The following is a 13910-nucleotide window of genomic DNA, read 5'->3' on the forward strand; positions in this document are numbered from 1 at the left end:
AAAAAAAAAATCAATGGCAAACATCCGCAGTGTAAACTCTGATAACACCGTGGAACACATCAAACGAGCATGCAAAGAGAAAAGAGGAAGTTGCATTTATGTTTGTGTGGTTTTACAGTTCGAGCAATGAGGAAAGGCTGCTGTTACCCTCTCCTCCCCCTCCCTCCATCTGCCTCCCCTCATTTTCCTCATTCCTTCCCACATCTCCCATCTAGCTTTATTTCTTCTTCATGTTTACCCCTCTTTCCCCTTCTCATTCTATTCCTCGCCTTTTCCCTCAGACTGTGTATGTGATCATGCATAACTTAGACTTGCTACCTCTTCTGTCTGTGACCAATATGGCAGACATGGTAACTGTGAAGACACACACAAACACACACACAGGCCTGGATTTATCCAATTAATATAAAATACTTGCCATATCTATCTATTTATCTATATATCTATAAGGTTGGAACAGAGTGCCACCTGCTGGCCAGGAAGAGCAAATGGATCCTTATTTTATTCATGGGTAAAATCAAACACTGGTTGATCATATGAACAACTTACAATTAAGGGGTTTGCTTATATAATTAGCAATAATATAGTTTATCTTTACCTTTTTATTTTTACAATTATTTCATGCCTCTGAAACCTCTACAGCCATTTTAATAGAATAATCACCTTAATGAATGATCAAAAAATATCTATTATTGTGTTCCATTTTTTGTTTTTTCATTGAAAAGTGTCGTATTGATGTTGTTTTTGCCTTATCATTTGCATCAATGTACTCGAGGCTAATGGCTTTAAACCCAGGAAACACATTTGTGTGATTGTTGCAAATATGTTTTCAGTCTCAAAAGCTACGATTAAAGAGAAGAGTCAAGCAGTTCTGTGTGCTGTATTTACAGCGCCGTTTTTTCTTGCTGCAGCAGCAACAAAGTTTGTTTTTTTTATTTATATATTTTTTTAGATAAACACTCAAACATCAGCTAAACATAATGCTAAACGAGTGGAAATTGTGTGGGCTATTATCCTTTTATCATCCCCTTATCAAATGCAGTAGTGTGTGTTTACTTCAGTGTTACTGATGAAATAGGTCTTCATAAGGGGAGAACAAAAACCTGTGAAAAACAGCTCAACCCTCCCTTTTGTTGTTTCTGCCAAACTCCCTGTGATAGTCAGCAGTTGAGCAGAACGATCCATGCTGGATATTGTGTGCCGTTTGCAGCTGCTGTCAGCCTGTTCTTCTCCCTCTCTCTCGTTTTTTTTTTTCTTTTAAATAAGAGCGAACGGTAATGAGAGGCTTTTACAGTCAATTCAGATGCCTCACTGCCCTCTGGAAATCATAAACAGGCTCTTAATTGAAGGGAAATGTCGAGGTCAGCATGAGGCTCAGCTGAAGATTTACAGCATTCATGAGTGTTGGCGTATAACAGAGACCTTAGAAGTGCTTTCATTTACTAGAATTTCTATGAATTCTTTATGTCTCTCCTTCTTTGTATCTGTGTTTCCGTGTCATCTTTTATTGGTGCATACATTGCTGACACCGAATAGAAAGTTGGCTTTGATTTTCTTAGTCGTGTACAGCTTCTTGTGATGGCTCATTTTACTCACGTGCCATTTTTGCGTCTGCGTGTTTGCTGTTTGTTTAACATGTTTTCCTCAGTTTCAGTTTTATGTTTCTCACAGCTACAAATTATCTTCTTTCATTCTATCTTCTTGCTTCTGCAAAAAAAGGAAAAAACACATAAAAGAACAAATTTTTGCAAGTGAGCAACATTAAAGTGCCAGTAGCAGCCCCATGAAATTTAAATGAACTGCTGATAATCTTCTCCCTCTTTTCTCTCTGTTTTTCATTCGCGTCTCTTCTCTGTGTCCCCTGCAAGAAGAGGAACGGCAACTCATCCAAGGTCCATCAACAGGTGCCGTAATAGGAGCGATCCTCGGTGCTCTCATCTTCATCTGCATAGTCATCATCGGCACCATCTTCTTCATCCGCAACCGGCAGGAGGACGCAGAGTAAGTCTTCATTAGCAATCCTGTATCTACTTAATCGTTTATTTAACCTCCTGAGCAAAACTAATCCCCCCTCGAGGACTAAGGCTCATTAAGACTTGTTACATGTCATGAGGGAACCCACCAGAGGAAGCTCTGTGATAAATCCTGACCTGAAGTTTATAGCATGAGGCTGCTGGGAGATTTTATTCCCAAAATGTTCTGCTCTGAGCTCCCATTTCAGCTCCTGCAGTTCCCCTCCTGGGCTTCAGCTGTAAATGGAGATTTATTAAACTCCAGTTTGAAGGAGGGGTTTTCCAATCTGAGGCTTCTTGTAGAGGCCTCCAGTAAATTAACAAACATGCAGCTATTGTTTACCGCCTGTTTGCTGAGTCAGGGGTTAATTAGATTTCGTTGGAGACGCCTTGCTGATGCCGTGCAGCTACTTCCAGTAAACTGATGCAACAAAAAAGATGGAATTTATGGTGATTACTAAGCATAAATGATTAACCATAAATAATGCTTGCAGAGTCAGGGTCAGAGTAAACATCTACTGAGTGATTAATAATTCTGATTAAGGATAGGAAAAGAACCTCTGTCCAGTGGCGGTCCTAGCCTGTTTGGCGCTCCGGGCTAACACTCCCTCTGGCGCCCCCCCCCCCCACACACACACACACACACACACACACACACACACACACACAAATCATATTATGGATTGTACATTAACATAAAACTGTTGTCAAAATTCACCAGAGAAACACACACACACACATATGAAGAGAGAGAGAGTATGCATAGTATGCAAACGGCTACCAAACAGCCATCATAATTCGTCATACAATGAGAACAGGACAAATCAACAACTGACAATGACTAATTAATATTAAAATCTGTAACATAATGTATTGTTTGGAGTTTAGTCTGTTACTGTTACTATTTTTACCATTTCTTCTTGGAGCAACTGTAACGCACATAATTTCCTTCCTGTATCTTTTGCTCGTTTCTCCTCCTCTTCTTTTCCCTTTTTTCTAAACTGAGGACCTGATGGCTTTGAACTTTTCTTGTCCATCTTCCATTGGTTTTAATTTTGCACTCCAGTATGAACACCCATTCCCCAACCCGAGGATCACCACAACATAACCTAACAGACCTACACCTTAGTTCACAGATTCACTTTGTCTAGGGTGTATTTCTGGGATTTCACACAACCCAGGATTCAAATCATGAATACATAATTTACAACATTATGAATGAAATGTGCTCTACTTGGAAGCAGCCGCCCCCCTCCCCTTTCGACGGGTTGTGTGTGAGACTTTAAATCATCAAACTGTAAATTATAAATTTTAAATTGTTATTGATCCCTTTACCCCAGTCCTAAAGTGTATATTTATTTTCTTACTGTTCTTATATTTATTGTTTGTTTACTTGCACTGCTGTAACTGGAGTCTCATCGTCTCGTCTCTCTATATACTGGACTGTATGTAGCGGAGATGACAATAAAGTTTACTTTGACTTCAGCAGCGAGCAGGCGCACCGAGGGCTCTCGCGCTCACTTTTCACGTATAGAATTTCGAAAAACCATCGGTGCAAATTATAAGTCTGTATCATAATGTCTGGTGTTTTTGTGTTTGTTGTTTTGTTTTTATTTTGTTTTATCTTGCGAGTTGGTTATTAGATGCTGCTCCAGCCAGCCAGAGAATCCCCCGCCGCCCCGCCCTCTCCTCCCTGTGCCGCAAGGGAGTAGAGGGCCCCACTCACCTCTTCACGGCTAACTGCCCCTTAGTTTTATCTGCTCCTCAGAAATCAAGAGTTTTGGGGAGGAGGTGTGGATGTGCGCTGTTGCCCAGCAGTCAGATGTTCATGTCACATCTGTCCGCTCTATTCACCACACATATCACCTCTGGGGGTAGCTAGTGCGTCTTCTTACACATCTGTTGGGGCGGAGGTATGTGTGTGTATGACTGGGCCTGAGTTTGGGACTTGTTGCGCCTTAACCCCTGTGGGACATGGCGGAGGGTTGCTCCTCTTACTGCTCCCATTTGATCGTTACTGCCTCTTTGTGGATGTCAGTAGTTGGTGGTTCGGTGCACATGGTCAGATGATCTGGCGTGTTCACTGACCTGCTTCCTTGGAGGTTGTGTTTCAGGGTGGCTCAGGCCTTGTTGTGGTGGGGGTCTCTGGGGGGTGTTGGGCTGTTATCAGGAGCCTGGGGCACAAGGCCTCTGGGCCCGGTCCTTGGCTCGTGTCTGGTGGATGGTCAGCTGCCCATTGCTCCCAAGGAGCTCATTGCTCCTTTGGAGCTCTTGCCCTGCGGCCATGGGGGATCTGTCTTCCTTCTGCTTCGCTGGGCATGCAGTTATTATTGTGACGTGCAGCCTCTTCAGTGCTCTTGGTGGGCTGCGGATGGCCCGGGTCTCCTGGGCCTTCCTCTGTCTGGTTCTGGCTCCCAGGGGCCGTGTTGCGGCGTCTAATCCTCTTTATCAAGTACTTTCATGACAAATGCACACACACTTTGTTTGTTTTTGTTGTTATTTCTCTGTCAGTTGGTTTGTCTTGATTGTGTTTTGTTACGAATGCAGCAACTGATGACCTGTCATGTTTTATTTGTACTTGGTCCTTTATTGTTATGTTTATTCCCTATTTTTCTCTTTTTTCTTATTCTTTCTCTTTTCTCTTCTCTTTTCTTACGCCTGACAGCTCTGCATTCTTACACTCCACATATATAAAATAATTAAAAATAAATAAAAAACAGGTGAACAAGAGAAGCCTATAAAGTTCATAGATCTCCTCTCCTCAGATGTGTTTGGTACAACGATGCACTCAGACCATGGTTCTGCTTGTCAAAGCTGCCGGACAGACCGGGTTACTAAAAAATAAAAATAAAAGTTGCGTCAGCAGCAGCTTTCAAAAGGAGCAACAAGGTGAGCAGTCTCCATTTTGGCTTTGCATCACATTTTTCACAGTTTCTCTAACACTTGGTGAGTAGTTTGGTTGTTTGCAGACAAATCGTTGTCTCTGGTGACCACAGCAACCGGCTCACAGCCAAAGTGATCACACGAAGATTTTCAGTCCAGTACTGCACACCTCTTTCTCTACAATTACTCACCAACTGGTCACAGAAAGCATTTTCCCAAGCAGCCAGAGGTCTCTGCAACCAGTTGGGGAACATGTTTTTCTATTGTGACCAACAAACTGGCCTCTAGGCTGGTGTGATGGAGGCCTAAGGCTACCATCTGTGATTAGCATCTATATTGGTTGATTGTACTATGGTTGCTATGTACAGACACGGATACCTGTAGTTATTACTTAGTAATGCTATAATTTCACTCTTCAAACCTGAAGAACAAATGTTTTGGACTGCATATCAAATAGCATAATTTGCTATTAAAAAGGCTCAAAAAGCACCAAAAACATGGTCAAGAGGTCGAGTACTATGACTCATGTTATTACCCAAGCCCGAGAGCTGCTGGCATTTGTCAGTCAAAGCAGCCACAGCCAGAAAGAAAAGATAAGTTATAAAAGGAAATTAGGTAAAGAGACCAAAACCTTTTTTTGTTTGTTAGCCACACAGGTCCACATGTTTATTTCTGTAGTAAAATTAGACATTTTAACATCACAGGCTATGGTGGTAGATGCTCTTTTGTAACCAGCTTCAAGTGGCCACTCCAAAAACTTCAGTTTTTGGCAGTTTAGCATTGGCTTCATTTTTCAGCTCTAAGCATGATGCTTGGATGAAACTAGGGTGAATATTGGAGCCCAGAAACACAACTCCACGTGAATGAATGCTGGTACTGCATTATTTCTGCTGGGTGATAAGGTTATTGTTGTTATTTTTGACTTGTTAGGAGAGGCTTTACTGTGTCTGTGGTTTCGTAGAGGCTTTTAAAGGTTTCTTAAATTAAGCTGTGGATCTTATTTTCAAATCCTACGTGTTGACGGGTTCTCCAAGTCCATCTACGGTAGCACGCATTTTTAAAAACGCTTTCTAAAGTTGATTTCTTAACCATCAGTGCTTGTTTTTCTTTAACTCAAAATGTTTGGGGTTTTTTTTCCCTCATAGTGCTGAATTTTGTAAGAAAAGAATCTAGATTAAATGATAACAGCATGTGACATCTTTGCAGTTTGACATTTCAAGACTTTATATTTCTGTGATCTCTCAGTGGCCCAAGTTGTTTCTCCGTTGAATACAAAGAAATCTGTCTTAACGAAACAGAGATCAATACCACATTACCACTTTGTCTTTTGTCCAATCAGGGGCCCACCCAAGCACAAGCCCCCTCCCCCAGTGAAGGCAGGCAGCTCAACAGAAATGGTGAGTGGTCGGCGCGGTTTCAGATCAATCCTTATTGTCACCACAATTATATTCCACTCACACACACAAATACACACACAGTCCATTTGGACACTCATGATGGGGCTAATGGCTATTGATCGGAGATCCGAGTTGGCTTACGTGTGCCGAAATAATTAGCTTGGATTTTCGTAAAGAGGTCCATTAGAGCACTCCTCTCCTCGCCATGTCTGTTACTTTACTCCATCACTCACATTTTGATACGCTTGAGCCACGTTATGTAATGTGACTAAAACTCTATAATTTTATGTTGATTAGATTGTATAAAAGATGTCTAAAAGGCTATAAATGCCTTGGCTGAAAGGAAGGTTCACAGGGTTCAACAGTGGAGGTTTATTAGGCATTTACAGGATTTTCTACAAAGCGCCGACTGTAGAACATGACCAAATGACAGCATTATCTCTGTAGCTCTATATTTATGCATAACTCTTTGAGGGCAAGTCTCGGCCAAGTCGCAAGGCTTTTCTTTTAACATTTTTCTTTCAAAGTTGCTATCAGTGGGAGGTTTTTTTACATATCTTAGATGGTGTTCTTTTGATGCCTAATGATTGAATATTCCAGCCGTATGATCGTGCAAATGCAAATTTTGAGGGAGCCACATCTGTTATCTTGTTAAATAAAGATAAATGTATTCAAACTTTTAACTTTTTATAGTTAGAACCAGCATTCCTATCAATTATGATAACCCTGTGCTCGCCAGTGTCCTGTAATTGAAATCTTGGGACAAGACTGCTACCGCTGGGTGTTTATAGAGAACGTAAGAAGTCAGCTTCCTTTGGAAGAAAAAACTTCAGGGAGTTTTGTAATGCCTAATTAAACAGGAAAGTGGTGAAAGCTCCATTTTAGTAGAATTTTGCTATAAAATGTGATAAATGTTCTCAACAGCATCAGTCATTTTTTGAACAGACCTTCATTTCCTTTTGCAAATAAAATACGCCAAACTTGTCAGTGCAATATTTAGTGGTCTAATCACAATCTAGATTACAGCAGTTACTTTGACGTTATTATAATCAATAAAAACAACTGATAAGGCTTTAGAACAACAGCTGAATCGCTGTAATAATCTTAGATCTCTTTTAAAAGTGGAGTGCTCTTTAAGCATCTGAATGCAAAAACTGTGAGCAAGTTTCATAGTGCTAGGATCATATGTGAGCTAGCATGGGCAGCAGAGAGCTAAACTTCCCACGTGAAAAGCAAAGAAAGGAATAGAAATTGAATTTTATTGGCCTTTTCATTCATTTAGATTCATAACAAATTACCAGCAAATGAAATTATTGAGGTCTTGAACTGGATGTCTTTCAATCATAATCTGGATATCATGGCTGCACCTAAAAACTGGCCTTCATCAGCTCAAGTTTCATCACTTTCCAAACATCAAATTAAGTTGTGCAGAAACACAAGTAGACTTGAGCCATTAGGTGAGGACACTTGCCTGTTAACCCTCTAAGTCATCCAGTTTTTGATATGAGTTGGTTTTAAAGATTGTTTTTTATTTGTTCCCTGATTGCTAAGACATCTGAGAACAATCTAATAGAAACTAAAAATGCATGTTGCGTAGGGTTGCAATTAGCAATAGGACAGGTGGCCTCACATTTGACTCTGTATACTGTGTATACTTACATACAGAGCAGTTCATGGTCAATTCAAACACTGCACGTTCATCTGGCTGCAAAACAATCCCAAATCATCACCCCTTCATCATCGTGCTTCACACTTGGTATAGCTGGTAAAAGGTGCATGAGCTTAAACGCTGTGTGGCACTACCCATTATGCCTAAACATCTCTACTTAGCCTCTTCTGTCCAAACAACATTGCTCAAAAAATCTTGTGGTTTGTTTAGATAAACTTTGCAAACCTAAGCTATCCTGTCGTGTTCTATATAGAGAGAAGAGGCTTTCTCCTAGCAACCCTTTGAAAAAAAGCCATACTTGTTCAGTCTTTTTTAATTGTACTGACATAAAGTCAAAAATCAAATAGATTAAGATGTAGCTCTGAGATGTTTTGCAATTACTTTGAGCACTGCATTGTCTAACATTCAGATTTTTATCTGCTGGGCCATCCAATCCCGAGAATATTGTGGCATTTTGTTAACACACACCTGAATGGTCCAGACCAGCAAGCTGCCAAAACCTCACTTAGCTGTTATTTACCCTCTTAATTGCTATAGAAACATGTGGGTGTTGTTCACAGGGCCGCACAAAGTCCTGTGAAAATTCTTTTTCACATGACTGTAGGGTTATGGTCGCCAGCAGTCAGTAGGATAAGCCCAGTACGGTCAACGTGCCGACACATTTACACCTCAGACGATGTTCAGTTTTTCAGTCAATAGCCCTTTTGTTCCATTCACATGCATTTGGTTTGTTATAGAACAATGCAGCCGACTAAAAAGAGCAGCATGCATTTTCTATAAAAATCATCTGAAATGGCTCAGCCATGGAGATAACTAAGTAGACTGCGGTGATAATTCAGGCAGACTTTCGTCCTACATTAATATTACAGATGTTTTTACAATCCGTCACTAAGTTTTTCAAATGAAACATAAAGTAGTCAGCTGAGGTTTCTGAGGAGATAACAACAGAATGAAAAAATAAAGACAAAAGTAAGGTAAAGACACCATGACGTAGTAGCCAAATAATCTTCTCTGAGTTTCGGGTTCATGATATCATGGTAACCCTCCCTAACCTACCACAGCTTGACTACAAGTACTGTTCAGCTGGTGTAAAAAGAACCAAGGGAGACTTCAAAACAGATACACGATAACCTCCAGGATAAAGGTACAACAGTGCAGACACACCTCCCATGGCTTTCTGAATGAAAATGGGCTCCATGGAACAAGCCCCACTTTTGAAAGAGAAACATAAAAAAAGCTCAGCTGTTTGTTCAAATGCATGCTGACAGGCCACATTGCTTCTGGGAGAATATTCTTTGGACAGAAAAAAAACAAAATTAGCTTTTTGGTAAGTCGCATCAGCTTCATGTCCACAAAAGAAAATTTTCAAAGAAAGATCAAAGGAAATCCTCCCTATGAAATATGGAAGAGGCTTACTCATGTTAGAAGGTTGCTTTGCTGTGCCGGTCGCAGGGGTGCTTCAGTCTGTGCAAGGCAGAGAGAAATCATAAAAAAGACGAGTATTTGTTGAAAAAGCATCTGAGGCTGCCTAAATCACAGTTCATTGATTGTCCAACAAGCTAATGTCCCAAAATGTACTTCTTAAAGCACCAAAGGATGGACATGAAGGAAACCCTGAATCTTTCTGAAGTTTTATGAGTCCCTATTTTAAAGCAGTGTAACTGCTCTTGCTTGAAAGTTGCTGATGTCTTGAAGATGTACGCAAGTTGTTCTTTGGCGTTAATGCACGACAATACACTAGTCGTGGCAAAACTGAAGCCGATCTCACTTCAAATTCATCACATGTGAACGCTTGTTTACAGTGCCTTAAAACACTATTATTTACGGACAGTTAGTACATTTTAACCTCAATCTATGATAGTTTCCTAAACAAAACGAGGAGTTTTGGTGACTAAATGTAACCAAACAGTGAGCTAAAACCAACTGAACCAGTCATGCTTTCTTCTTATGTGGACGTATGTGTCACTCAAGAATCAACATCAAAGGATATATTGTGCATGTTTCTCTGAAGCCAGCCGTTTCTGAGACAACAGCAGTATTTCGATGCACTAGGTTGATTTAGCATGTATGGAAAGCGGTGAAACTGGCAAAGCACAAAGAACAAAGCATGCATGAAAACTGGAAGACGTGAAGTTTGGTCAAGCAAAGTTAAACTGGACTTCAAAGTGTAACCCCATTACAAGTTACCGAGAGAAAAAAATACAAGAAAGGCTTGATTGCAGTGATTGCCTTTAAAAAAGGTAAGCTCCAAAATTTTAGGTTAAGCCTCCTGAATTTTCCTTGCCTGCCCCTTTCATTATTCAAAATAATGTTATGTTAAAATCAAGCGAAAGCTCTCTCGACAATTGAATTACTGACATGTGGAACCCAATTATTTTTTTCAATTTTAACTTATTTTTGTGAAAATTCTGATTATTGGCCGTAGTAACAAAACGGCAAAGGTCGTGTGCTGAAAACATCTTTTCATGCTTGTAAATGAAACCACTATGAATCATTGTGCGTGTGTGTACATCAAATACACACACGTGTAAGAGTGTGTTATTCTCTCACAGGTTACATATTCTCACTCTAAGATCCTATTTTATTGCACTGTTTCCACTTTGCTCTCTTCCCTGTGTGTTGATGTGGTTTCTGTACATGCAGCTCAACAAGCCATCAGAGCCTCCCACAGCCACAGAGACGGCGCCTCTCAGCCCAGGAGAGGTTTACTACGAGCCCACAGGGAGAGAGCCTGTCACTGTAACTATAACACACATAAATATGCACACACACACGCACACAAACACGCTCGCAGATACAAAAGCATGTTTTGCTCACTGACACATGAGCCACACTTCAGCCACAGGGGCTCCATATCTGTTTGGACAGCTACACACTGTTGTGGGGACCTCATGGTGTTTTCACTTTGTACCAATCAATCAACTGTTATTAATATTAAGCTGTGAATAATTACTTGAACTTCATAAAATGGTATTCTAATTAAATGTAAAAATGAAAGTCTTCACAACTTCCTGTGTTATTCCATAATCCCTCTGGTATGTAAATGAGTTGTGATAATTACTTAAGAGACATTCTGTAGTCTTCAGGTCAACTGATTTACATATATTATTGACAATCACATACAGTTAATTCCAAAAGTATTGAGACCTCTTTGCTTTCTGCGCACTTTACTGGACTGTAGGTTTAATTTTAAATGGATAAAAATTGTGCTTTTACCCTTTAGTCTACGCTTAATATAATAATAATCAAGTAAAAACATGCATTTATGTAAAGTACTCATACTTTTAATTCAGTGTAGAAGCCCCTTTGGCAGAAGCTTTGAGTTTTCCTGTAACTGTAGATGCTTGCACACATGGATTTAGGCGGTTCATCGTGGCGGATCCATTTCCAGACTGAATGAAAGCAGATGTTAAACATCTTCAGTCCTTCCAAAGTTTTGGGGGCAGGAGGGGTTAAATTTGGGCCACTTAATGAAAGTTAGAGATTCACATGTGTAGCAAAACTTACAAGGTACTGGCGTGATTGTTGGGGTGAAAAATCACCCCAGTCTCAGGACAAGCGCACGCTTTAAAATGTTTTCTTCAAGGACTTTTCTGTGTTTGGCTCCATTCATCCTTCTCTCTTCAACCCTCTATTTCTGCCCAAAAAGTTCAATATTTGCCTCATCAGATGCTTTCAGAGTGCATTAAATGCCATTTGGCAAACTCTGAGGAGGCCGCCATGTGCCTTTTAGTCCAGAGTGGCTTCTGTCTAGCTGTTCTAATGAACTGCTTTCCAGCATGTTCTCCTGCATCTGCAGAGCAATTGCGGAGCCAAAGGTTACATAGTGTTTTCTATTTTAAAAGACGGGGCCAGTTCCATTAACATCTTTATGGGAGGCAGGGAAACGTTGTACATTTTTTTTGCATGGCCACAGCCAATGACATCAGTGGATGCAACTTTGGGATCACTGATAGCACAGTAACAGCTCTACACCAACACGTTCGTCTGTGAATACTTCCTCACATGTTGGTTTTTGCAACTTTACTTGTGCGATTTCACATTCAAGAATTGTACCTAAACTATATCCATTCAATTCTATTTACCGCATGTGGAATCCAATCAGGTTTTTAAGGATTAATTACAGCAAAAATTAATTACAACAAACACTAATTACAGCCTTCAGGATCCCACCAAGTGCCGGACGTCCACGATGGTGTTTTGGGGGGTAAATCTGGTCAGTTCAGCCTTTAAATAGATGTCACTTTATGCTGAGTTTGATTGCAAAGTTGCACGTAAAAAGTTGTCTTTATTGCACATTAGAAATAATTCTAAAAAGTTTTCTTGATGTCCTGCTAACAATCTGAAAGGACTTTGGTAGAGGATCATTAGGGGGTCCTTTGTCCCTCTTGGGGGGACACTCCCACAGGGTTTAAATCTGGGACTCTTCACCATTTGACCTTAGAACTGAAGAAGCTTCTCGGATGAGAGGTGAAACGTCTTCAAGCAACTCAAAGAAGTCCAGACACTTTTCTTTCCAAGCTCCTTAGACTTCGATGACCTGGATGATTGAGAACCTTCATAGACAAAACCTGACAGGACAGCTTTTCATCTTTTACCATTTTAACAGTTGTTGTTTAGCTATGTAGCAACACTCTTAAACAAACATCATTTCACCTGAGCGCAGTTTGCATTAGATGACAGCGAGGGTCTGAATTCTTTGATGTCACAGATTATTACCTCCACTAAGGAGGCTGCTTTCTTTTCTGTCTGCAAACTCGATAGCTCAAAAATTTTGAATGAATTCTGATAAAGCTTTGTAGGATTTCAGATTGGGGTGATGTTAACAAGAAAATGTGGCTTATTGGATTAAAGTTGACAAAAAACCTTATAATTGATTTTTACTGCACTATAGACTTAAATTATGTTTTAAAAGTAGGTACAGTACTGCCCAGAGCAAGCTGTGGTAAAAAAACAAAATTTACAATACAGTAAAGCGTGCAAAAGCTGAATGCTTTTCTGAATCCACTCTTTACATAATATCACCTTATAACAATTATAATAGTAACTGATAAAGTATGGGATAGTAAGCCTGTTTATGTGTCCACTTTGCAGAACCTGGACGATGAGACCACCGGAGCCCTGAACGGCAGAGCCCCTCCAGTCAAATACGACAAAGAGCGCAAAGATCATGCAGCAGACGGTCACCATAGCAATGATTTGGATTCTTCTAATCACGAGGTGCCGGCTGCCAACATTTCTCGTGGCGAAAGCTTTGTTTCTCCTGCCATGTACGTCTAGTTTTGGCAACCGGAACACCACGTCACAGGCATATGGGCAAATTCCAGGTCACGTTATTTAGCATGAAAAGTAAAGGCAAGCACACATTTCCGCCATTTTTCTTGTAAACATTTACAAATGTTTAAAAAGTTTTAGTCCACACATGATGAATGTTTTCAATTTATTTTTATTTACCTTTCTTATTTAGTGGGTGTTATGGGTTTAAATATTTTCTCACTTAATATAAATAGTTTTTTTTTTAATCTGTCGTAATGGTACTTGAGACAAAGAATTCGGTCAGTTAAAGTAAAAACAGCTTTTTTTAAAATTAATTTTATTTTTTAACCTCTGCCAACTGGAGCCAACTGGAACATCTTGCCATTAGCTTTCAGACAACCTAGAGCTACAATACAAAACATCGTGACAGACACACGCACATAGTAATCCATGATATTAGAAAACCAGAGAGCCAGTGAAATCACAATTTACAATAATTAAAAAAGTTAATTAGATGGTCAAGAGCTTGTGTAATGCACGTGAACTGGACTACACAGTGCCCTACTTCTGTGTAGTGTTAGCAAATTGTTTGATTTGCTATCAGACGCAATATGCAACATCTCGTGCGATGACCACACGGTCAAAAAATTCTTGTTGTATGTGAGGCTGCCAGTCCTGAGCTCTTCAGTTCAC

The 13910-nt window shown here is 40.1% G+C and overlaps 1 protein-coding gene across 2 annotated transcripts in view; it reads left to right on the forward strand.

Moving 5' to 3' along the window:
- The window catches only part of pvrl2l (PVR cell adhesion molecule related 2 like), a 339024-nt gene extending 325343 nt beyond the window's left edge, over positions 1–13681 (forward strand). The window contains exons 7-10 of one of the 2 annotated variants that reach the window (XM_085261437.1): positions 1872–2001; positions 6235–6292; positions 10605–10700; positions 13056–13681. In XM_085261437.1, coding sequence (XP_085117563.1) covers positions 1872–2001; positions 6235–6292; positions 10605–10700; positions 13056–13241 — 470 coding nt within the window. In that variant the 3' untranslated portion in view covers positions 13242–13681. Of the gene's footprint in view, positions 1–1868; positions 2002–6234; positions 6293–10604; positions 10701–13055 lie in introns of both variants that reach the window. The other variant, XM_085261436.1, reaches the window with a different exon arrangement.
- Positions 13682–13910: the final 229 nt, after the last annotated feature.

This window comes from Mchenga conophoros, linkage group LG22 (assembly GCF_057382185.1).
Source record: "Mchenga conophoros isolate Kocher_MC1m ecotype Shallow Benthic linkage group LG22, M_conophoros_male_GT1.1, whole genome shotgun sequence".
Taxonomy (NCBI): Eukaryota; Metazoa; Chordata; class Actinopteri; order Cichliformes; family Cichlidae; genus Mchenga; species Mchenga conophoros.